At 44.8% G+C, this 26,925-nt stretch overlaps 1 protein-coding gene across 5 annotated transcripts in view; it reads right to left on the bottom strand.

The window, feature by feature from the left end:
* The window catches only part of LOC129813934 (receptor-type tyrosine-protein phosphatase S-like), a 120,600-nt gene extending 95,044 nt beyond the window's left edge, over positions 1 to 25,556 (bottom strand). For 2 of the 5 annotated variants that reach the window (XM_055866579.1, XM_055866578.1), the window contains exons 1-5: positions 25,212 to 25,550; positions 12,037 to 12,114; positions 8,272 to 8,479; positions 4,080 to 4,225; positions 2,610 to 2,751 (exon numbers count right to left, since the gene is read on the bottom strand). In XM_055866579.1, the coding sequence (XP_055722554.1) occupies positions 2,610 to 2,751; positions 4,080 to 4,225; positions 8,272 to 8,410 (427 nt within the window). In that variant the 5' untranslated portion in view covers positions 8,411 to 8,479; positions 12,037 to 12,114; positions 25,212 to 25,550. Of the gene's footprint in view, positions 1 to 2,609; positions 2,752 to 4,079; positions 4,226 to 8,271; positions 8,480 to 12,036; positions 12,115 to 25,211 lie in introns of all 5 variants that reach the window. The other 3 variants (XM_055866582.1, XM_055866580.1, XM_055866581.1) reach the window with 2 other exon arrangements.
* Positions 25,557 to 26,925: the final 1,369 nt, after the last annotated feature.

The raw sequence follows: 26,925 nt of genomic DNA, 5'->3' as shown, positions 1-26,925 counted from the left end.
ATAAGATTGTATTTTATTTGATGTGAATTTGATTTGTGTATGGGCTTACAGTGCATTCGGAAAGTATTCAGACCCCTTCCCCTTTTCCACATTTTGTTATGTTACAGCCTTATTCTAAAACTGATTACATTATTTTTTCCCCTCATCAGTCTTCACACAATACACCATAATGACAGAATGAAAACAGGTTTTGAGAATTTTTTTACAAATAAAAAACTGAAATATCTTATTTACATACGTTTTCAAACCCTTTCCTATGAGACTCGAAATTGAGCTCAGGTGCATCCTGTTTCCAATGGTCATCCTTGAGATGTTTCTACCACTTGGAGTCCACCTGTGGTAAATTCAATTCAATTGACATGATTTAGTAAGGCAGGCACCTGCCTATATAAGGTCCCACAGTTGACTGTGCATGTCAGAGCAAAAACCAAGCCATGAGGTCGAAGGAATTGTCCGAAGAGCTCCGATTGTGTCGAGGCACAGATCTGGGGAAGGGTACCAAAAATGTTCTGCACCATTGAAGGTCCCCAAGAACACAGTGGCCTTCATCATTCTTAAATGGGAGAAGTTTAGAACCACCAAGACTCTTCCTAGAGCTGGCCGCCCAGCCAAACTGGGCAGTCGGGGGAGAAGAACACAATGGTCACTCTGACAGAGCTCTAGAGTTCCTCTGTGGAGATGGAGAACCTTCCAGAAGGACAAGCATCTCTGCATCACTCCACCAATCAGGTCTTTATGGTAGAGCGTCCAGACACTTGGAGTTTGCCAAAAGGCAACTAAAGACTCGCTCCAGAGCGCTCAGGACCTCAGACTGGGGCGAAGGTTCACCTTCCAACAGGACAACGACCCTAAGCACACAGCCAAGACAACGCAGGAGTGGCTTCGGAACAAGTCTCTGAATGTCATTGAGTGGCCCAGCCAGAACCCAGACTTTAACCTGATTGAACATCTCTGGAGAGACCTGAAAATAGCTGTGCAGCGACGCTCCCCATCCTACCTGACAGAGCTTGAGAGGATCTGCAGAGAAGAATGGGAGAACCTCCCCAAATACAGGTGTGCCAAGCTTGTAGCGTCATACCCAAGAAGACACAAGTCTGTAATCACTGTCAAAAGGTGCTTCAACACAGTACTGAGTACAGGGTCTAAATACTTTGGTAAACATGATATTTAAGTTTTTATTTTAAATACATTTGCAAACATTTCTAAAAACCTGTTTTTGCTTTGTCATTATGGGGTATTGTGTGTAGATTGATGAGGGATTTCTTTCTTAAATTCAATATAGAATATTGCTGTAATGTAACAAAATGTGGAAAAAGTAAAGGGGTCTGAATACTTTCAGAATGCACTATCTTGGTGGAGGGCAGAGCGAAACCTTTCAGTAACCTCAGTCTCTCCTATGACATTTATACCTACCAGTCTATGGTGCAGTCAAGGTCTAGGAGACAGACTGTAAGGTATAGAAATGTCTGTCTACACTTCTGGGAAAGGGTTAGAGTTAGCAGTTACCTGTCTGTCTACACCTCTGGGAAATACCTAAGGCCATGGCAAAAGAAGGGGCTTAAGAGGCCAGAGTTCAAATTCAGAATGTACACACACACACACACACACACACACACACACACACACACACACACACACACACACACACACACACACACAGTGAAGGGCTTTACAGTTTTTGTAGTAATGTCCCACAGACACAGAGTAGGGATTGAGTGTGTTTGTGTGATGACAGGCCTAACAGATGGACAGAAGAATATTTCCCAGGCTACCAGCCTTCTACTGAAACACCAAGGCTGACAAATCAACCCCTCTCTCCCTCCCTCCCTACATCCTCTCTTATTTCTATCCCTTCCGTCACTCTCCATCCCCACTCTTGTTGTTCCACCCCTCCTCCCCCTCATCCCCCACTCCACCCCCCGTCTCTCTCCTCCCCTCATCCTGCTGTGTATCCCTCTCTCAATCCCTCCATCCCTCTTCCTCCCTCCTGAAGAAATGGGTTCCAATCCTAGCGCGGTCCTAATCCTCTGCTTTCCTATGTAAAAATGTGTTGATATGCCATCCCTCCATCTCTCCCACCCTCTCTCTCCCTCTCTCCGTCCCTCTCCCCTGTGTTGGGCCGAGGCCCAGTCCACAGCTCCTAGGCGTACAGCCAACTCCAGCCAACAGCTAGGCTAGCGCTTAGCACTATAGAGAGTACATTAGATTAGCTTAGCACTGAAGGGACAGGCTGCATTAGACTCACACCATCTTGGTCTAGGAAGAGAACGAATTAAGTGATTATGAGAGAGAAGCGGTAGTCTAAATCACACGCACACCAGCTAACTGGCCCTCAACACAGCCAAACAAAACTAACTCACACTAACTGTCAGACTTAAAAGAACAGCTGCTTCTTTCCTGTTATAGAAGGGTGTGTAAGCATGGTGTTTGTTACGTCTTATGTTGGCAGTGAAGGGAATGAAGGGAGAGACCGTGGGCAGCTGTGTGTGTTTGTCTGAGTTTGTGTGTGTGCAAGATATGTCTGCTTAAAATGGACAGAATTAATGTAGATGATCATGAAGAAGAAGAGGATCTCAGTCACACACACTCACACACAGACACACACTCACCCCGTATGATGGCCAGCTTGGCAGTGGTGGCCACATCTCCCTCACTGTTGCGGGCCACACACTCATAGACATTCTCATCTCGGGGGGCCCTGAGAGGCTGGATCCTCAGTACGGCCCCCGCTCCATCATCAAACTCTATTGTCTAGGAGAGAGGAAGAGATAAGGAGCAATCAGGAAACAGTCAGTAGAGAACCAGTCAGGAACCAGCCAGTAGAGAACCAGTCAGGATACAACAGGTAGTGAACCAGTCAGGATACAGCCAGTAGAGAACCAGTCAGGAAACAGCCAGTAGAGAACCAGTCAGGAAACAGTCAGTAGAGAACCAGTCAGGAAACAGTCAGTAGAGAACCAGTCAGGATACAGCCAGTAGAGAACCAGTCAGGAAACAGTCAGTAGAGAAAGTCAGGAAACCGTTTGGAATGAGGAGGAAAACAAGAGAGAGAAACTAGTAGATAGAACCAGGAAGAGCCAGAAACCAGGTGATTAACCAGGCACGACCACAAAGGACCAAGGACCAAGAAAAAAAAAAAAAAGAAAAAAAAAGGAAAAAATGTATTATATATATATATATATATATATATGAATAGTAAAGTACAGTACAGATACCACAAAAACTACTTAAGTAGCACTTTAAAGTATGTTTTCTTCAGTACTTAGCAGTACACCACTGCTAATATGATCTGTAGAGTAGAGTGAGATCACCGCCATGTGTTGGGAGTATAGTGTTTACTCGCCTCCGTGCGTTGGGAGTATAGTGTTTACTCGCCTCCGTGCGTTGGGAGTATAGTGTTTACTCGCCTCCGTGCGTTGGGAGTATAGTGTTTACTCGCCTCCGTGCGTTGGGAGTATAGTGTTTACTCGCCTCCGTGCGTTGGGAGTATAGTGTTTACTCGCCTCCGTGCGTTGGGAGTATAGTGTTTACTCGCCTCCGTGCGTTGGGAGTATAGTGTTTACTCGCCTCCGTGCGTTGGGAGTATAGTGTTTACTCGCCTCCGTGCGTTGGGAGTATAGTGTTTACTCGCCTCCGTGCGTTGGGAGTATAGTGTTTACTCGCCTCCGTGCGTTGGGAGTATAGTGTTTACTCGCCTCCGTGCGTTGGGAGTATAGTGTTTACTCGCCTCCGTGCGTTGGGAGTATAGTGTTTACTCGCCTCCGTGCGTTGGGAGTATAGTGTTTACTCGCCTCCGTGCGTTGGGAGTATAGTGTTTACTCGCCTCCGTGCGTTGGGAGTATAGTGTTTACTCGCCTTCGTGCGTTGGGAGTATAGTGTTTACTCGCCTCCGTGCGTTGGGAGTATAGTGTTTACTCGCCTCCGTGCGTTGGGAGTATAGTGTTTACTCGCCTCCGTGCGTTGGGAGTATAGTGTTTACTCGCCTCCGTGCGTTGGGAGTATAGTGTTTACTCGCCTCCGTGCGTTGGGAGTATAGTGTTTACTCACCTCCATATGTTGGGAGTATAGTGTTAACTCACCTCTATGCGTTGGGAGTTGACCTTCTTGCCCTTCTTGTTCCAGTTGACCATGGGTTTGGGGTCACCTGACGCCTGGCACACAAACGAGGCCACACCCCCCGAAACCCCGATCTGGTCCCCGGGGATCTTGGTGAACTTGGGTGCCGCTGAGATAGACAATTAAATTAAAACTTTACTGTCCTCGTATGGAAATTCTGCAGCCAGGAGTCCAAGACATAATACAGCTCAGACAACAAACAGTAGATAGAGAAACAGAGGGGCAGAGGGACAGAGAGAGAGATATTATACATTATTAGAATGATGCTACTTAATACTTTCCCTGTGCACTATACATAAATCATCACGGGGCGTCCCCAAAGACAGACAGCTCTCACTGAAGAGATGCCAACTAGTCCAAAGCCGTGGACAGGAAGAGATTGACATGACATCACTGTGTCGGGATGGACGTGGTGATTGGCCGCTAAGTACAGTCCACTTCCTGGCTACCATTTAGAGGACATTACAAAGGACTTCCTGTGTGTCATCAATAAAATATGTGCTTCATCTTCACAGGAGCAGGTTTTTTCACTACCCCGAGGCATGCTACTCCACTATGCAGCACAGATTGTTAGAACACATGGGTGGGTGTTATGCCGGGGGTATTAAAAGGGGTCGTGGAAATTCACAGGAGATAATTGGCTTTAATGCAGTGATGGGCAACTTTGATGGGATGGGAGCCACAAAAAACCTCATCTTGATGGGCCGCAGTGGCTGGCGGGTCTGCATAGTGCCTACCCACATCCATACCCACACATGCAGTCAGAGCCGGCCCTAGCCTTTTGGAGGTCCTAAGCAACATGTTGTTGCCCTTGTGCACCTTGTGTATTCTACTATTCTAACTCTCAACAGTAAGTTGAGACCCCAACTCAGTTCCAGAAAAAAAATGTGTGGGGGGGGTGGATCTGCCAGATACAAAAAAATATTTTTTTAGAACAAGGACTTAGAGATTGTATACATTATGCATTTCATTCATACTATATACCGTATCTCTTTAATACTATATACAGTATCTCTTTAATACTATGTACAGTGTCTCTTTAACACTATGTACAGTCTCTCTTTTACTTGAAGCTCCTTCTTATAAAGTATTATTTTATAAAATGTTCTATTGCCTTAGAAACATTCATTTAGCTCCGACTTATCAAACATATCAGCTGCTGTCTGTTTCTCTGGGAGCAAAAACAATTTCCTTTTCTCTATACTGTATGCTTATTAGAAACGGCAAATAGAAATCAATTCCAGGCACAGAATCCATACATCTCCATTGTGCAAAAAATCCAATCTTGTCAAGCTACTTCATAAATGTTCATCTTCTCTTACACACACACAGTTCTGTCTCACTGTTTCTGTGGACTGTTACCATGGCAGCCAGCTTAACTCCTCCTCAGCTGCAGAATACGTTCTATCCATCAGGGTAAAGCCGGCCTAACCCTCACCATAGCAACCTCCCTCCCTCTCTCCCTCCTCCCTCTCTGGGCCAGGTCTTGCTATGCTGATTCGGTTCTACTCTAGAGAGAAGAAGCAGCTGAAGAAACCACACCATCATCCCCCCTCAAATCACTGACAGACAGAAAAGCACTCTGGCTTTCTGGCTTTCCTCCCTCCGCTGCTAACTTCACACTTCAGTGAGTAACAGTCACACAGCAGCCAGCCTACCTCTGAGCTGCGAGGTAAAGTGCCTGAGCAGAAACCTCAACAATACCTTGTCTAAAAAACAGTGTATTATTGTAGTCTTTCAACCATACACGGCACCATACACTGTTAGTTGTGAAGTGTTGCACTACTTTGCGGAGCTGTGTAAGGGGGTTGAATTCATTTTCAACATCGGTTTACATTTTTGCACTTTCGAAGAGGTGATTACTGGTGTGTTACTGCCACTGCTAACCAGAACCAATTCTATTTCTATGACCAATACTGGCCTCTGGCTGCATTCTGAACCAGGTTGGAGCCTTCGGTTCCGGTTCCATGGATCTATAATAAACCCAGACATACAGAACCAGTTGCATCATTTGAATGCTATTGAATTCTATGAGGACACTCAAGAAGGTTGTCTGTCCCTTTAAAAGCAGCGGGTCGAATAGTCTTCACTCCTTCACTCCCTGGCTGACAGCAGGGTATAATGATAGACTCTAACATATCTGGCCTATCGTAATGAAACACCACAAGCTATGATTATCTAATAGCAATGATAGGTAGGGGTAATGTGGAGATATGCGTCAGTAGGTAGCAGGTGCGTGTTATAATACTATAATCACCCCTCTACGTCTGCATGCAGGAAATTAGACCTGTCTGGACAAGTCTGACCAGATCAAACCGTTCCACTGTAAATCCATGCCAATTACAGAAGTAGCCTAAAACTATGGCCCAGGGTTGTTCCTGGTGAGGTTACACGGTCACGGAAAACTCATAGTCCGAGACATAACAATTAAGTATTCCAACCAAAACAAATATTAACATAGGCGCTTCATAAGAGTTAGAAATATGACTGCTATTTTGGGGCTGTTATTGGGGCCGCTATCGTCTTCGAGTCACAGAGCAACACTGCTAGAAGTGTTGACTGAAATACATAAGGTAACACCTCTAGATATAGTATGTATAATCTGGAAGTAGAAGTCTAAGTGTCGTTGTCCATTAGTTTACTCCAATTAGGGGATGGGGTGATAGAGTTAGGGGGAAATAATACATTCAAATATGTAAAGAAATATATATACCTACAAAAACCCTTGAATGAGTAGGTGTCCAAATTTAGACTGGTACTGTATATATATTTAGGACTCTCTCGGAAGTGTTACATGTGAGAGCGTTGCAAAATAAATGTACACATACATGTTATTCAATATTTTCATCTAAACTGCTTTCGTGCGTCAACAAGCACCTGTGTTACCAGGCGCTAAAATAGAACTTAGCTCTATTTTTGACGCATGATGCACTGCAAGTCCCGCCTCTCCTCATTGGTTTTTAGGAGCATATACCCACGTGGGTGATTGAAAGAAGAACTGAGGTCCATACTCCAGTCCAGATGGTGGTGGTAATGCACCTTAAAGCTGGTTGCCAACCACCATATGAAGTCCACAGAAGAAGACTGAAGGAGGAGAGGATTACTAAAAACTAACTAGGTTTCCCCTTTTATCTGTGGATTAGTTGGTCGGAGTAGAGAACACACGATTTTGTGTGAAAATGGGTTGAAATTCTTCAAAGATCCAGAAAAAAAGGACCTTGTGCATTTTAGGTAAAAAAACAATCCAATGTTATATCCCAGGACAAATTTGATAGCAACAGCAAGCTAGCTAGCTAAATGGCCATGAGTGTTTTATGTGTTTCGACCTGTCCCCAAATTAATATAGTTGGTTCAGAGTTTGTTTTGATATTTCAACTTGCGTGTCCTGATCACTTCTGGTGTGGATGAACAAAAGAAAAATGCACTCAATGGCGCAGGAGGACATAGTGCATTCCCAGTCTAGTCAGCACGTTAGAACTGTAAGACATATCAAGACGTGCTTTCATACAATAGCCTAAATGTGATGATTGACTGAGTCCGTGCTGACAACCCCACATTACTCACCAGTTTGTTAAAAAAATATTTCTGTTCTTGAATGTCACATACTTCCATAGCGTTTTCAGTGTTGCAGGGTTAAAATGAGATGTGTTCTATGTTCCCCTGTCTCATTTAAAATCCACAAGACCAGACATATGAAGACATGATACTTTGATAAAGGTGAAGATTGAGTATGTGCTGACGTGTGTTCACCGTTTTTCAGTGCATTACAGAGCTTGTTAAACACCTATCACTGCAAAATAGACAGGCAGACAGGAAGATGGTCATCAACACCACGTCACCACTCACTGCAGCTAGCGCTGACCAGCACAACTCACTGTTACAGCTGTCAGTCAGCAGAGAAGGAGAAAGAGGGAGGGAGGTAGAGAATGAGGGAGATAAACAGAGAGAACAAAGATATAGAGAGATAGATAGATACAGTAGAGGCACAGACAGCCATTTAGACAAACCTACACATAAATATCTCAACTAACTGACAGTTATACAGACAGCCATTTAGACAAACTGACAAACCTACACATAAATATCTCAACAAACATCATACAGATGGACAGACACATGAACTAACGTACAGTATATCTGTAATGTGTTACTTACCCACCGCCTCAGACAGGCTGGGCAGGGATGTGAGCACCAGCAGTGGCAGTAGCAGACAAGGGGGGTAGAAGCAGAGTCCGTACCTAGTACGAGTCGCCCTGGACTGGGCTACGGTTCCACCTGGCCTGAGGGGAACCATGGTACCTCCTGCAATAGTGGATGGAGGTGGGGGGTGGGGGGGAAACTTCCCTCAGCAGGGCTTGGCACTCTGAATAAACAAACAAACAAATTTAAAGAAATACGTACAAATACATATGAGGGAGAAAACATACTTTTGAAGAACAATTAACATAGCCGATGATGAAAGCAGACTAGGTCAATTGAATGAAAAACTCTTTAGAGGTCAAGCAAGCATCTGCATGTGTATACAGCACAGGAGGCTGGTGTCACCTTAATTGGGGAGGACGGGCTCATGGTAATGGCTGGTGCGGAATTGGTGGAATGATATCAAATACATCAAACACATGGTTTCCATGTGTTTGATGCAATTCCAAATATTATTGTTCTGTATGTTACTATCCCAGTACAGACATATTCAGCCTCTTCAGCCACTGCTGTAATAGCCTTTCTACTGGAACAGTTTACCTCCACTGGCCACATAAACATAAAAGGTGTACATAGCAGTGGAGGCTGCTGAGGGGAGGACGGCTCATAATAATGTTTGGAACAGAGAGAATGGAATCAAACACATGGAAACCATGTCTCTGTGCCCCTAATAGGGAAACACTCAGCTAAAGAGGATATTAAAGCAAAAGGTGTGTTTGGCCATCCGGGCACCATGCAATATTCAATAAGAGTGTCCATTATGTTGGACGGTAAAGCCCCCCTATAATAGATGTCCTGTGGGTAATCCTAGTCCAACCAAGGGGATTGGGCCTGACTCCTCTGAGCTGGGTGTTTCAGAGCCGAGCTCTGCAGAAGCTCCCTGCCCAGGAGTCAATAACTCCTCTGGTCACATCTATCCCCCCCTCCTTATCTGCACGATAGCATACACACATTTTTTCCTGTTCAGAACTGATGGAATACACACAAAGAGACATACAGAGAGACACAGCGAGACATACAGTCAGACAGAGAGAGAGACACACAGAGAGAGACACACAGAGAGAGACAGAGACAGACACATAAAGATGATTAGAGGAACACACACAAGTACACATGTGTGTGCGCACACCTACCCACCCACACACACACGTCCTACACTTCCCAAAGTTATCAACAGTTTTCCACGTCCAGTGAAAGGGTTGACTGTGATCCTAATACAGAGACGTCCTACCATTCTGGAGGAGTGTTCCATATTAATATGTATATGGAATTATCCAGCGCTTATCAGACTGACGGGCTAATGACACATTAAAAGGAATTAACGTCTGGCTCTATAACCCTGTTTGAGCTCTAAATATAACTAGTCTATAAACGTATCTGTCCATCTGACATATATTTCATGGAGCGCTACTTCCCTGCTTCCCCCTCTCTCTTATCTAGGCTCTGAGAGCACTTCCTAATAGATATGGAATAGAAAAGCTTTCAGGATTTACTTTTCAATTCAATAACCTAATAGCTGCAACCTAATCAGAGCTCATTCAAGTACCATTCCAGCAGCGCAATGAATTCTCCTCTTAAAGAAACTCAATTTATTGGCGAGCATCATCAGCATGATGCAGGGGATGATAAGAAGCAAATATATGCCTCGTCCTCGTCAATGTGGGTCCTGTGTTGAACTGCCTGACTGGCAGAAACTGGGCTGATTCTACACGGTAGCGTGGTAAAAGGGTTAGAGAAATTTCTGATGAAATAAATTCATTTTGGAATTACTTCTTTCCCACTGTTGCGAATTGGTCCTGATCTAATTACATCTTGAGTGGTCTGTCACTCTAATCAAGCCCCTGTTCTTGTCTACCCTTCTCTCATCTCATACATGTCTCCTCCTATATCCCTTCACCCTTCTAACTTTCTGTCTCTCTGTCTCCTTACTGTCTGTACCTTGTCTCTCTGTCTCCTTACTGTCTGTACCTTGTCTCTCTGTCTCCTTACTGTCTGTACCTTGTCTCTCTGTCTCCTTACTGTCTGTACCTTGTCTCTCTGTCTCCTTACTGTCTGTACCTTGTCTCTCTGTCTCCTTACTGTCTGTACCTTGTCTCTCTGTCTCCTTACTGTCTGTACCTTGTCTCTCTGTCTCCTTACTGTCTGTACCTTGTCTCTCTGTCTCCTTACTGTCTGTACCTTGTCTCTCTGTCTCCTTACTGTCTGTACCTTGTCTCTCTGTCTCCTTACTGTCTGTACCTTGTCTCTCTGTCTCCTTACTGTCTGTACCTTGTCTCTCTGTCTCCTTACTGTCTGTACCTTGTCTCTCTGTACCTTGTCTCTCTGTCTCCTTACTGTCTGTCCCTCTGTCCCTCTGTCCCTCTGTCCCTCTGTCCCTCTGTCCCTCTGTTTCCTGTCTTTCTCCTTGTCTCCCTGTATATCGGTCTCGCTGTCCCCTGTCTACATGTCCCCTGTCCCGTCTCTGTCTCTCTGTCCCGTCTCACCACATCTCATCATGCCCAGCTCCGCCTTCCCTGTCCCCTGTCTCTCCATCTTGTAGTTAACCTGCTGTCTAAACCCGTGATCCTTCCCTGTCCCCTGTCTCTCCATCTTGTAGTTAACCTGCTATCTAAACCCGTGATCCTTCCCTGTCCCCTGTCTCTCCATCTTGTAGTTAACCTGCTGTCTAAACCCGTGATCCTTCCCTGTCCCCTGTCTCTCCATCTTGTAGTTAACCTGCTATCTAAACCCGTGATCCTTCCCTGTCCCCTGTCTCTCCATCTTGTAGTTAACCTGCTGTCTAAACCCGTGATCCTTCCCTGTCCCCTGTCTCTCCATCTTGTAGTTAACCTGCTGTCTAAACCCGTGATCCTTCCCTGTCCCCTGTCTCTCCATCTTGTAGTTAACCTGCTATCTAAACCTGTGATCCTTCCCTGTCCCCTGTCTCTCCATCTCTCTGTTTACCCCCCCCCCCCCACCCCCGTGTCTCCTTCCTCCTGTCTCTTCCTCTCGCTTGTATTTAACCTGCTATCTAAATCTTTGATCCTTCTCTTTCACCACGATCCGTTCCCCAGCCGCAACAGCTGCCCGACTGTGGTCCACTAACACAGTTAAACAAAGGGGCTTACAGTAAGTCTATCTGTGAATGGAGAAACATTCCTAGCTACTGTACTGCAGGCCTTGCCAGGATCTGTCCTAACACTTGTTAATCCTCTAAAACCCATCTCTACTCCCACTGCATTGACCCTGTTGGCTGGCAGTCAGAATGGCCTATTTGCCTCTGTGCTTTCATGCTCAACCATGGCACATGTTCCTTTAAAGGATTTTGGCAACGATGCACTTTTCCACTTCCCCAGAGTCAGATGAACTTGTGGATACCAGTTGTATGTCTCTGCGTGCAGTTTGAAGGAAGTTGCTAAGTTGTGCTAGCGCAATTGCTAACTAACGTTAGTGCAATGACTGGAAGTCTATGGGTATCTGCTCATGCTAGCAGATGCGTTCATGCTTTCTGCTCATGCTAGCATGTTGGAGGTAGTTTCACAAGCCAATGCTAACTTCCTTCATACTGGACAGAGACATACAAATGGTATCATTTGATTCTAGGGAAGTGGATAAAGGGCCTCATTAGTATCCCTTTAACTTATTCACCAACCAAGTATGGAGATATTACTGTACTGTACCTACACACAGCATATACTACATCAGCAGTACCATGCATCAGGGCCATGTGTGTGTCCTTACCTCTGGGTGTTCCCTACAGCCCTGGCTGAGGCATCATGGCCTGCTCTGTGGAATCCTGAGTGTGACCATCCAGTGGACCTGCAACAACACAGGTAGGAGGAGATGAGTTATCATTACCTGAGGGTATGTGCAACCTCATAACACACACACACACACACACACACACACACACACACACACACACACACACACACACACACACACACACATACAGCCTTTCTGTGAGCCCCACCCTGTTCAAGGCTAAGTTATTTTCAGTTTGCGAGATACCTCGTAAGGAATCTAACAGCAAATTAAGGGTAATTCATAGTAATGTCTCAATTATGATCCTAAGCATAAACTTTCCTGTTCCACTGTTTGGTTTTTATCACCTCACCCTCCCCTATACCCCACCCCTTCCTCTTACCCAGCATGCCTTGGACCACAGTCGGGCTGAGTCTCTACGGGCCCTGTCTCCATGACAACAAATCAGCCAGTGAGACGTGAGATCACAAGCAGGATCTGTTTCTTTGGGTAGGTTTATGGCCAAGCAGTAGCTGGGAGATAGCTAGCTACAGCAGTTAGTAGCTACAGGAGAGCAACCATGAGGAGTGTCTTCTGACCAATACAGGTGAACAGACTGATGAGGAGTGTCTCCAGACCAATACAGGTGAACAGACTGATGAGGAGTGTCTCCAGACCAATACAGGTGAACAGACTGATGAGGAGTGTCTCCTGACCAATACAGGTGAACAGACTGATGAGGAATGTCTCCAGACCAATACAGGTGAACAGACTGATGAGGAGTGTCTCCAGACCAATACAGGTGAACAGACTGATGAGGAGTGTCTCCAGACCAATACAGGTGAACAGACTGATGAGGAATGTCTCCAGACCAATACAGGTGAACAGACTGATGAGGAGTGTCTCCAGACCAATACAGGTGAACAGACTGATGAGGAGTGTCTCCAGACCAATACAGGTGAACAGACTGATGAGGAGTGTCTCCAGACCAATACAGGTGAACAGACTGATGAGGAGTGTCTTCTGACCAATACAGGTGTACAGACTGATGAGGAGTGTCTTCTGACCAATACAGGTGTACAGACTGATGAGGAGTGTCTCCAGACCAATACAGGTGAACAGACTGATGAGGAGTGTCTCCAGACCAATACAGGTGAACAGACTGACGAGGAATGTCTCCAGACCAATACAGGTGAACAGACTGATGAGGAGTGTCTCCAGACCAATACAGGTGAACAGACTGATGAGGAGTGTCTCCAGACCAATACAGGTGAACAGACTGATGAGGAGTGTCTCCAGACCAATACAGGTGAACAGACATGAGTTTTGTGATAGAAAATCAGACTACACAAAACCCCACACACTGTAGTACACATGCACAAGCACACACAAACTGATGGAGGGGGCTTTGCTTCCATATCATTACAGATTTCCTACTGTAGTATGTATACACTTTGTGAATCTATTCATATACACATGTGTTACGTTCCCCAGTTTCTGTGTTCTGTTTTGTATTTGAGTGTGTGTTTCAGGAGATGGCTTCCTGAAGTACTCCCCAACCAGCTGATTGGTCAACCCCAGGCTAATTGGTGATTGGAGCTGACCCCGCCCCCTCGTCAAGAAGCAGCTGACTCTAATCACCATTGCCACCTGAAGATAAAAGCCAGTGTTCTGCCCAAAAGAGATTGAGAGAGGAGAGAGAGGAGAGAGATGAGAGAGATGAGATTTGGAGTAGAGAGTAGAGAGTAGAGAGTAGAGAGTAGAGAGTAGAGAGTAGAGAGTAGAGAGTAGAGAGTAGAGAGTAGAGAGTAGAGAGTAGAGAGGAGAGAGGAGAGAGGAGAGAGATGAGAGAGATGAGATTTGGAGTAGAGAGGAGAGAGATGAGATTTGGAGTAGAGATGAGATTTGGAGTAGAGATTTGGAGTAGAGATGAGATTTGGAGTAGAGATTTGGAGTAGAGATTTGGAGTAGAGATTTGGAGATTTGGAGTAGAGATTTGGAGATTTGGAGTAGAGATTTGGAGATTTGGAGTAGAGATTTGGAGATTTGGAGTAGAGATTTGGAGATTGAGTAGAGATTTGGAGATTTGGAGTAGAGATTTGGAGATTTGGAGTAGAGATTTGGAGATTTGGAGTAGAGATTTGGAGATTGAGTAGAGATTTGGAGATTTGGAGTAGAGATTTGGAGATTGAGTAGAGATTTGGAGATTTGGAGTAGAGATTTGGAGATTTGGAGTAGAGATTTGGAGATTGAGTAGAGATTTGGAGATTTGGAGTAGAGATTTGGAGATTTGGAGTAGAGATTTGGAGATTTGGAGTAGAGATTTGGAGATTGAGAGAGAAAAATTAGATTGTGATATAGTGTTGGTTGTGTATCAGAAAGTGTGGTATGTACTGTTGTTGTTGGTAGCAGTTTTGCTATGTCCTGTGTTTGTGAGTGTTTGTGAAATCATTAATAATTACTCTGTTTCATTTGTTCCCAGGGGGGAAGGAGAAGGCACTTTGGGAGTGCTTAGGCAAGAGGCCCGCGGGCATACATATACCCGTAGTATATTTACTGTCTAGGCACACTAGGTAAGACCTGGGCGGACCACCCCCTGTATTTTGGTTAGGGCACCAGGCGGTGTTAAGTTAGGTAAGTTAAGTGGGTAGGCAGGTTAGATAGGAGAGGGGGAACTTTGATATTTACTTTCTTTGCTTTGGTTCCGTCCAGCCCCTTTTCCCCATATTACCGTGTAAGAAAATAAATTCTAGTAAACGGTAAATTCTGCTTTTGTGTCATCCTTACTCGCACCTACAGTCCATACCTCTTGCACTTCAGAGAGTTGAGTTGTAGCAGGGAGTTGCGTTCCCTCTTCTCAGAGGCGTGCGTAACAACATGCATGTATAGTTCCATACAGTTGCAATCATTTTCAGCCCAGAAAATGTGTGTCTTTGGGCAAGAGCAGCTCCTATGATGTGGTATAGAGACGGAGCTGCAGTAAGGCCAGGGAGAGGCTTCTGGAGCATCTAGACCCTGCTGGCAAAGAGACAGTCATTCACACATGCACGTACACACACACACAAACGTACATGTGGACACATACACACACGGCAGATGGCAAAGCATCATGGGGTTCGACCGACACTCACTCTCTCAGCCTCTCTTTCACACACACAAACACACACACACACAGAGAGAGAGAAGCAGCCAAGGATGGGGCACGTCTTACAGCAGGCTGATGCTGCGTCGGCCTCGGTTACATTTTGTGCAGGGGAGCTGTTGTCTTTGTGTTCCTGTGATTCCCACTTCACAAGCCATCCAAGCCTTTCCTGACAAGACTAGATAACCGTCAGTCTCCTAGCCGTCAGTCTCCTAGCCGTCAGTCTCCTAGCCGTCAGTCTCCTAGCCGTCAGTCTCCTAGCCGTCAGTCTCCTAGCCGTCAGTCTCCTAGCAGGAGCACTGTTCACTCCTCTGCATACCAATAAAGATTCAGACCAGGGTCCCTTAACAAAACTGCAATATTAATGTTCCTGAGTTATATAGCAGTATTTAGAAATTCCCAGTATTAGCTATTCCCACTAGCAATAACATACAAGTACAGAACTGTATCAAACAGAATTAATACCAGTTCCTACAGGAAGGAATATTTGGGAATAAGGAACGTTATCAAGCTCAAACATTCCCAAACCAGAAGCCATCAAGAGATTACCCCATTTACTCATGTTAAGCTGCGAGCCAGGATGAGTGATCCTTAAATCACACTTCCGAGAATGAATATATTTTAAAAAATGTATTCCCTTCGAACCGTAGGGAGCTTCCGCTTGGCTTGTGGTTGATGCTGCATTTAGTGATCGTTCCTCTCTGGGGTTTGGAGAGGAGGAATGGGCACTGAAGGGCTTAGAAAGACTGTGTGTTAAGCTTCCTGAGTGTGTGTGTGTGTGTGTGTGTGTAGCCATGTATGGCATACGCTTTGTTTTCCTTCAACTAATCTCAGTATTCGATTTCCTCTCGACCACTTAAGTCCCCATAGCAGGAGCCTAAAGACCTCCCTGCCTGAGTTTGAGCTCAGCAGTGGCTGTAGCTATGTGGCAAAAACTCTACTTTCTTGGCTGCATTCTCAAGATGTACAGTACTCCTAGCACCTGCACCAGTCCTCTCATTGATCCGTGAAAGCATGATTCATGCCATTTAGCAAAGAAACTTACAGTCATGCATGCACACATTTAACATATGGGTGGTCCCAGGAATCAAACCTACTATCCTGGCATTGCAAGCGCCATGCTCTACCAACTGAGCTACAGAGGACCTTCTCCTTATCCGACCCAAACAGCCCACACTGACTGCACCAAAGGGTTTAACCAACCTGATTCACATTGGTGGTGAAGTCAAGTGCTTAGTGCAGTGTTGTGGTCACATTAATATCTCCAAAGCGGTGGTGTACTGTCCCGTACAGTAAGCCTACTCAGCTAAAAGGGGTTTCAAGGACAGACACGGAGGAACTACTGGCATCTGCTCACTGACTGTACAGTATGTGCCCTCAGATGGAGCCAACAGATGGACTGGCTTTTAAAACCCAGGAAACATAGCACCAAATGGTATTAAAGTACATATAGGCCGGATTACACAATTGGTTAAGAAGGAAGGGAAACATTTACTTACAGGCAACCAGGCCTATGCAGAATAGTTCAAAGCACAGTGTGGCTGTTCAATTGAATTGGTGAATTTTTGGGAGACTGTAGCATAATGCAGATTGGATAAATATGACTTTCAAATCAAACGGAATTGTCCAGGATATGATGGTGACCATGTGACCTTTGTTTCCATGGTAACCTAGGTTTTGCATCTCTTTTATCTGTTGTAGTTAAAGTGAAGAGGGAAGATACTGTTAGGAGGAGAGATTTCATGATGACTGGGACAAGATATTGTACTCAAAATGATCCCAAGGTAATCAGCTGGTGCTTTTGAGGGCAAGGCTCAAGACGGAATAAGTCAGTCCTTTGTAAAAAAAAATATATAATAAAACAAAATACTTTTTTTGTCTTTCTTTTTTTCAAAACACTGCTGTTGGTTTGACTCCTTTAGACTTAGGTGGGCCACACAACAAAAAGGACAGGGAATCATTGCTGTATTCAACATGCTCACTTTCATATAGCTGACATGTTAATACTTGTAAAGAGTCTCTGATCATAAAAAGCTGTATATGGACAAGAATCATTATCACAGCCTTCACACACATTCATTCACACACTGCAAACACACACACCCACACTAAAACACATTCTCACTGACAGAGAGAGATGATGCTAATTCCTAAGACTAAACATCACTTTCTCTGGGATAAACAGCTTCAACAGAGAGAAACAGGCAAATGTCCCCCACCAATAACCAGAGGAACACTTCAGACCTGTCAACATCCACATCCCTGCTGTCTCTATCATTAAAACAAGTCCTAGGTTTGTCTCTCTGTCTGTCTGTTCATTCAGGGTACATGTACACCTGTATGGGCGGCAGGTACATGTACACCTGTAGGGGCGGCAGGTACATGTACACCTGTAGGGGCGGCAGGTACATGTACACCTGTAGGGGCGGCAGGTACATGTACACCTGTATGGGCGACAGGTACATGTAATCCTGTATGGGCGACAGGTACATGTAATCCTGTATGGGCGACAGGTACATGTAATCCTGTATGGGCGACAGGTACATGTAATCCTGTATGGGCGACAGGTACATGTAATCCTGTATGGGCGACAGGTACATGTAATCCTGTATGGGCGACAGGTACATGTACACCTGTATGGGCGACAGGTACATGTACACCTGTATGGGCGGCAGGTACATGTACACCTGTATGGTCGGCAGGTACATGTACACCTGTAGGGGCGGCAGGTACATGTACACCTGTATGGGCGGCAGGTACATGTAATCCTGTATGGGCGACAGGTACATGTACACCTGTAGGGGCGGCAGGTACATGTACACCTGTATGGGCGGCAGGTACATGTACACCTGTATGGGCGACAGGTACATGTAATCCTGTATGGGCGGCAGGTACATGTAATCCTGTATGGGCGACAGGTACATGTAATCCTGTATGGGCGACAGGTACATGTACACCTGTATGGGCGGCAGGTACATGTAATCCTGTATGGGCGACAGGTACATGTACACCTGTATGGGCGACAGGTACATGTACACCTGTATGGGCGACAGGTACATGTACACCTGTATGGGCGGCAGGTACATGTACACCTGTATGGGCGGCAGGTACATGTAATCCTGTATGGGCGGCAGGTACATGTACACCTGTATGGGCGGCAGGTACATGTGCACCTGTAGGGGCGACAGGTACATGTACACCTGTATGGGCGACAGGTACATGTACACCTGTATGGGCGACAGGTACATGTACACCTGTATGGGCGGCAGGTACATGTACACCTGTATGGGCGGCAGGTACATGTACACCTGTATGGGCGACAGGTACATGTACACCTGTATGGGCGGCAGGTACATGTACACCTGTATGGGCGGCAGGTACATGTACACCTGTATGGGCGGCAGGTACATGTAATCCTGTATGGGCGGCAGGTACATGTACACCTGTATGGGCGGCAGGTACATGTACACCTGTATGGGCGGCAGGTACATGTACACCTGTATGGGCTGAGTGTTGGGCCAGTGGCTGAAAGGTCGCTGGTTTGAACACCCTAGCCGACAAGGCGGGAAATGTGTTTATGTGCCCTTGAGCAAGGCACTTAACCCTAATTTGCTCCAGGGGTGCTGTAATACTATGGCTCACCCTGTAAAGCAACACATTTTACTGCACTTATCTGGTGTATGTGACAATAAAACCTATTTTTACTGCCAGAAACCTCCATCCAAACTGGATGCAGTTGCTACAGTACAAACTGTATGTTCTATGTACATCAATCAATATTATGTCTATATACAGTGTTGTAATGATGTGCAAATAGTTCAAGTACAAAAGGGAAAATAAATAAACATAAACATGGGCCGTATTTACAATGGTGTTTGATCTTCACTGGTTGCCCTTTTCTTGTGGTCACAAATCTTGCTGCTATGATGGCACACTATGGTATTTCACCCAGTAGATATAGAAGTTTATCAAAACTGGGTTTGTTTTTAAATTCTTTGTGGGTCTGTAATCTAAGGGAAATATGCGTTTCTAATATGGTCATACATTGTCCTCTCTCTCAGCCCTCCTCTCCTCTCTCTCAGCCCTCCTCTCCTCTCTCTCAGCCCTCCTCTCCTCCCTGAGCAAATGAACGATTAAAAGCCAATCAAGCGAGCCACATAGTGAAACCTGAGACGCTGCTGCCTGACGGGAGCAACAGCAGCCAATTAGTGAAGCAGCTTCTGGAGGAGGAGAAGAAAGAGCGATAGAAGTTCCCTGACAACAGAGACAACCTTCGTCTTCGTCATTTACTTTCATGTCATTAGTAAGACACATCTCTAGCTCTTCAGGAAGAGGAAAATTAATTCATCAGACAGGCACTGTAATACCGTTCAGCTGACGGTATGTCCTGTGATGTGCTTGAAACAACCATAGGAATATAATAATCCATCTATCTATTGATAAAGTGATGCCTGGAATACGTATTCTCAATGTACTGTATGTAAGCTGTAAGTAAGCATACCATCAAAACATGTCTTATATGCAATGTTGGCAGCAGCCTAATTCCTTCATTCGTGTTTTTGGCCTCTGCTGTCGGGATCCTGCAGGCTAGATTTAGATTCTTCTAATTGTAAAACCTTAGTCATCGCCATTCTGTGTAATCATTCCTCAGGATAACATTTGTATTTTTATCCAGTTCTGTCCCTCCTGAGTACACACACTTGCATGGTGACACTGGGCTAGGCCTGGTCACATGACCCCTGTCCTCTCCTCTGAGATCTGATTACCTCTGGTGCTGCTGGCTACATGGCCTCGCAAAAATAAAGAACCACACTGATGCCATTGTAGCCTGGTCACAGACATGTTTGTGCTTTTGCAAATGATGTTGCTATCATTGCTAAAGCAGAAACAGACTGGCACCCAGGCTAACATTATTTTTCTCTCTGGAGAAACCCCCCCCCAAAAAACAGCAACCTTTAATCCTCAGTAGAGGAGGGCAAGACATGTATGTGCAGCTAAACCTTTTTCATGTCTGCCAACAGATATGACAATAATATTACAATAATACAATGACGAATATGAGTATTCCAACATTATCAAGATGAATTCTAATTCCAACTCCACATAGAGAATAAATGCATGGGGCTGTCTTCCAGTGTAGCCATTTTGAGCAATTCTACTGGTAATGAGCCATTCATTGCATTGGCTCCTGATGGAGATGAGATTTGTGACGCCAAATGAGTTTCGCCTTGAGGGACAATAAAGATGTGAATGGAATTGAAAGCCAACGTAATGGAGTAGAAAAACAGAGATTGTCCTCCATGGTGCTGTCATGCCTGTCACTAAGAGGGATATGAGAAAGTGTTTGTGTGTGCCCTTGTGGCTGTGCAAGTTTGTGTTTGTGCGTGTCTGTGCTGTGTGTGAACTGGTGTCTGTTTGTCCTGGCGGCCATTTGCGCGTGCGTGGTGCGTGCACATGTGTGTGTGCATGTCCGTGCGGGCTTGTGGGCAAGTGTGTGTCTGTGACAAGTTAAAGAGTTGCCAAAGATAACAGACTGACAAATCGCCCCCCCATCTTCACAATAGCCAGACGCCTCATCCAGCCGGGTGCATAGCAACTAATCTACCACCAGACTGAATAATGGGATGTTATCACACTGTCTTGTTATAATACAACATGTCAGAAACACAGCCAACCATCCATCATCTTGTTTATAGATCATTTCATCCCTTTGAGGCCTAGATTTGAACACAGTGTCTTGATGAGTGAGAAAGCTACATACCCTTGGTCTCTCAGACACAGACACACATCACACTCCCCTGCCACACCTGCAGTCCCCAAATGGTCTCTATTCCTCTGACCTTCTGGAGTCGTGAGAGGTGATGCTATGCAAATAGAGTCATAATTGAAATCTGCCCAGCAGGCAAGTGTTCAGACAGGGTCTACCTGTGCCCTCCCACCTGCCCCCTTGCCCTCCCACCTGCCCCCTTGCCCTCCCACCTGCCCCCTTGCCCTCCCACTCGCCAAGTGCCCTTTGGGTCGTGGTGGGGATGTTTTTTTCTATACAGTTTTTGTTGTTGTTCTGAACCAACTACACGCAAGTCATCGTGATGACGTCAAGTTGACATTTTGAGCACCTGCTCCCTGAAAGGTCTGTGCACGGTCCGCTGCCCAGCCCAACAGGGATATGAAATAATAGTGTACAGGCAGACAGCAGTAGCCATAGCCCTTAGCGATACAGTTGAGGTCAAAGCATTACCATGGACAGATTTCAACAAAAGTCATTAATGTCTGGATACACTGATTCATTTTCTCTTTCTCGCCAGCCATCCAGGAGACATTAATGACTTTACTAGCCTTACTCGAGCCAAAAAGGGATTCTCAATCACAAAGACGATTTTCTTTTCTTTGTGCAACGAAAATAGCCTTGTTCTATAGCCCAAAACCAAGGAAGCTTATGCTCTTGTCCAATACCTTCTTTGCCCAAAACTAAACACACCTTCTACAACTAATCATTCCAGACCATTCCACAACTTGCCTACCTCAGCCTTCATTCCAGGTCTGATGAGCCAGTTTGCCAGTTTCTATCATGTCAGCCATCTTGTCACTCAATCTCCCTCATCCTTTATAACTGCTGCCACTCAGGGACATAGCAGCAACAGCACCTCAGTCAGCCTCTTTACTACTTCAACTTCAGAGGATTTCCTATTGGGCTGCAAATCAACACATTAACATCTACTTTGCCTTGTCATCTACAGAGCTAGAACGAAGATCTGAGAACAGGAAGAGAATAATGCAACAAAAAAATGACAATGCAGCCTAATGGACTAAATGTATTTGAGAGGAGATGGGGAGAAATAGGAGATGGGGAGACAGTAGAATGGAGAGGAGAGGGAGAGAGGGGACAGAGGAAGAGGAGAGGGAGGGAAGAGACAAAAGGAGAGAGAGGAAATGGAAGAGATAAAAAGAGGAGAGGAAAAGAACAGGATAGCACAGAAAGGAGAGGAGACGGGAGAAAAAGAGGTAGAAAGCAGACAGAAAGGTAGAGAGGAGAGAGAAATAGGAGAGAGAGGTAGAGGAGAAGTAGAGCGAAGAAGTGTGAATTTTTCATTCGTGCTGACACATCACAATCTCTGATTCATCTAGAGAAAGGCATCAGTCCAACCACAACCCATCTCACAACTTTAACTCTATGTTATTATTATTTTATAAATATATCTATTATATACAGTACCAGTCCAAAGTTTGGACAAGGGCTTTTCTTTATTTTTACTATTTTCTGCATTGTAGAATAATAGTGAAGACATCAAAACTATGAAATAACACATGGAATCATGTAGTAACCAAAAAAGTGTTCAACAAATCAAAATATATTTTATATTTGAGATTCTTCAAAGCCACCCTTTGCTTTGATGACAGCTTTGCACACTCTTGGCATTCTCTCAACCAGCTTCATGAGGTAGTCACCTGGAATGCATTTCCATACTTTGAAGAACCTAAAATATATTTTGATTTGTTTAACATTTTTTTGGTTACTACATGATTCCATGTGTTATTTCATAGTTTTGATGTCTTCACTATTATTCTACAATGTAGAAAATAGTAAAAAATAAAGAAAAACTTTTGAATCAGTAGGTGTGTCCAAACTTTTGACTGGTACTGTATGTGATTCTCCTCTTTTCTCTCCTCTCATCTACCAGGCCGGTCCTGTGGAGATGTGGAAAAAGATATGCCAGTAAATGCTACATGCACGTTTGGGACGGAAGTACAGATCACAGGAGGTTGGTGGTACTTTAATTGGGGAGGACAGGCTCGTGGTAATGGTTTTTATGCCTTTGATGCTATTCCATTTACTCTGTCGAAGACATTACTATGAGCCGTCCTCCCCTCAGCAGCCTCCACTGGTACAGATGTTCGGAGTATGCAAATGACTAGCTCTTCCACTCTTTACTCAAGGGATATCACCTGTGAACAAATCTACAAACTCACATGGCAGTGGTCAATGTGGTATGCTTACCAAGGGCAGGATCGCTCAATCTTGAAGCTGCAACGAGAGCCCTCTGAATGATCCTCTAGATAAACTGCACAACAGACAAGTATCCTCCTACTATAGCCTCTTGACTCACGTCACCTCACATTGGTGCCGCTGAGATGCACAAGGCCTAGGGTTGCAGATAACCAGGGCATTGGCTAACAGGGCTCTTACTGACCAGCAACAGCCCACAGGACTGAAAGACAACATGGAGAGGAAGAACATAAATAGAACAGTTTGTTCTGCTGTGTTTGAATCAATACTGCCTGCCAGCATCTGGGAAAACACAGCAGCAAGGCCTGAAATCAAAGCTTTCCCACAGGGCTCACTCGTCACGTCAACGTTGGCATGCTTTTGATGCTAATCTGAAGGAGCAGCTGACGTAGAAATGAACAAAAGATTGAAGCCTGTTGTGAAGACAACTGATTGAGAGAAAACTAAAATTGGAAATAGATTTTTTCTTTTGATTCAAATTGCTTCAGGTTTCTTGCACAGGATTGGTGAATATGTTTTACTGTCTGAGGTCTACCGGGACCAGACCTAAGTTCTTCAGACCAAGTCCAAGACCCAGGCCTACACAGAAACACTGGTTTCACCAGCTGTGTGTAGCAGTCGGCCCTGTATCTGTCTGAGTAGGTTCCCACTGGACACACGTTGGTTGAATCATGGTTGTTTCCAAATCATTTCAATTACATTATGTTGAACGACGTGGAATAGATGTTGTGAATTGACATCTGTGCCCAGTGGGTTAACTTCATGTGGCTGAGATTAGTCTTAATCTATCTTTGTGGGAAGAGAGAATGGATTGAAAAGAAGACCCTAATCTAGCTGGTCATAATGGTCTCATTAGCCAGGTATAAATGTTTAGTAAATATCTATCACTTTTAAAGGAACTGATAAACTCATTAAATATGAATGGGTGCATGGGTGTGATTTGAAGCAATTAGGGATGTGTCAATTGGTTGGAATGAACACCAGCCTACACATGATGCCTCCCGGGGGATGGAGAGAGAGAGCATCTGTGTTGAGAGAAATACACAAACAAAACAATTAGGCCTCAGCTCGGATCTGATCTATTCAAACTGCTGCCAGAAGCCCTGTCTGTATGGTCAAATAATTAATTAAAACAACAAGAAAAGCATTGTGGTTAATGAATGTATTACACGTGTGCTTGTTTTTGTCTAAGCAAACAAACACTGAGAAAATGTGTCAAGGTAAATCGAAACCAGCAAAACATTCCTGTATCCTAGATGGTTCCTGAAAGTGTGCTGGCGTTTAATTTGGTTGTATAGGGTTTTAAACGGGTCAACACATAATATTAACAAATGGGTAAAACATAATGAATATTTCATGTTTTTTGCAACAATGCTAAAGGGAGAAGCAGGTTCCTACGAAGCGACTCAATGGTCGGTAGAGTAATCTCTAAACGGTCCATCCGCCTCGCCACCTGGTGTCATGACATCGCCCGATTTATGGAAATTGGATGGTCGACGCTCGATAAAGGCCTATAGTGGAGAAAAACCGTAGCCGTTAATAAAGGCTCAAATTGGTTAATAACAATAAAATAAACACACAAAATTGGTCACTCTTCCATGCTGACCGACGCAACAAACTAAAGAGAAACAAAGAGGCGACATGTCGCTACTTGTCAGCTAGAAAGAGGTCGCTCTTGAAGCCTCTGTGATGAGGCGAAGGCGAGAAGCTGGGTGGCAAGAAGGCTGGGTACCGCAGAAGACAACCAGCATATTATATTATTCTCAATCAGAAAACCCAAGCTCACCCATTTCCATTCAAAGTCACAAGTAGCCAAAAACAACACCAAACAAGGAAAGCGATATTCGAAAGAGATATCAAAATGTACCGATAACTTATGTCTAATATAGAACAGCCTACCGAGCCACACCGGTCGAGGTGTGAATTAACGATTAGGGCGCGGTGCTCAATAATAAATAAAGAAAATGTATTAATTACTCGTGCATATTGCAAAACAACCTCTTTTTAAAATATATTTATATTTACCTTAATAGGGAAAGTGAGTGTTCCGTCTTCTTTTTGGTCGGATAAATTCATGTGGATGGACTTTCAGCGGGCAGTTTCCCTTGAACGCCGGATAGAAATAATAATCCCATTTGACAGCTGAGCTCCTCAGAAAGGTTTAACTTTTCGGCAGGGAACGCCAGCTTTCCTCTCGCCTCCTCAGATGCCCTACAGGACCACTACTCTGCGCTCGTGTGTCGGGGGACCATCTCCGGTCGGGTAGTTTTAAACACTGCTGTTTGATTTCAACGATACTCCCCGTTTTACTCCTCAATACCTTTCCTCCCTCCCTCTATATCCTTTCCCTCTTCCCCCTCTCTCTCGCTCGCTCTCTCACACACGATTAGGTCCCTCCCATGACGCCCTCCCACGACGTCATGCAGTCAAGATCTCCAATAGCAACCGCATCCCTCTCCCTAGTCTTCCAAACCTTTTCTGTCGTCTCAGTGGGCCGCTGACTGGTACTAAAGAGACGGCTGCTGTTACTGGGTTATCATGTCTACTGTAGCACTGATGTTAAAATTTACATTACATTACATTTAAGTCATTTAGCAGACGCTCTTATCCAGAGCGACTTACAAATTGGTGCATTCACCTTATGACAATTTATTTTTGATACTGTCGCAGAGCTAACTAAAAAGCAACATTCCCCAAGAGAGGATGGCTTTCACATCAGCAGTAATAAATTCATGAACTTCTTTGACGAAAAGATCATTACCATTAGAAAGCAAAATGGGCTCTGCGTGTCATGGACTAGATATGGATAAGAACAAGGGAGATATTCAGGACTTATTATCAGCCTCATTATTCACAATGCATCAGAATCATTAGGGTTACATATGAGTAGCGTACATTTAAATTGCCTACTCACTGCACATCATCCCCAGGTCGTTGTTTGCTAAAGTAGATCCTGTTGAACTATGAAAGATGCAGAGAACAATTATTTTGATGGAATTGGATTTCCAGAATCAAACATCTAACTCTCAAACCTATGAACACAGGCTATCAGTCATCACATCAAAATACACATTTCAAATGTCAAGGACCTTCCCCCAACCTGAAATACAGAGAAGAGTTACACTAGTTGACCAAAATTATGTGGACACTTGTTCATCGAACATCTCATTACAAAATCATGTGCATTTATATGGAGTTGGTCCCACCGCCTCCAGTCTTCTGGGAAGGCTTTCCACTAAATGTTGGAACATTGCTGCAGGGACTTGCTTCCATTCAGCCACAAGAGCATTAGTGAGATCGGGCACTGATGTTGGGCGATTAGGTCTGGCTCGCAGTCTGCGTTCCAATTCATCTCAAAGGTGTTCGATGGGGTTGAGGTCAGGGCTCTGTGCAGGCCAGTCAACTGATCTCGACAAACCATTTCTGTATGGACCTTGCTTTGTCCACAGGGGCATTGTCATGTTAAGTGGGAAAGGGCCTTCCCCAAACTGTTGCTACAAAGTTGGAAGCATAGAATCATCTAGAATGTCATTGTATGCTCTAGCATTAAGATTTCCCTTCACTGGAACTAAGAGGACTAGCCCAAACAATGAAAAACAGCCCCAGAACATTATTCCTCCTCCACCAATCTTTACAGTTGGCACAATGCATTGGTACAGGCAAAGACTGCTGGCAGGCGCCAAACCCAGATGAGTCCGTCAGACTGCTAGATGGTGAAGTGTGATTCATTACTGCAAAG

This window comes from Salvelinus fontinalis, chromosome 17 (genome assembly GCF_029448725.1).
Source record: "Salvelinus fontinalis isolate EN_2023a chromosome 17, ASM2944872v1, whole genome shotgun sequence".
NCBI lineage: Eukaryota > Metazoa > Chordata > Actinopteri > Salmoniformes > Salmonidae > Salvelinus > Salvelinus fontinalis.
Note: the sequence above shows the minus strand (reverse complement) of the source record. Positions and strands in the feature narration are given on the sequence as shown.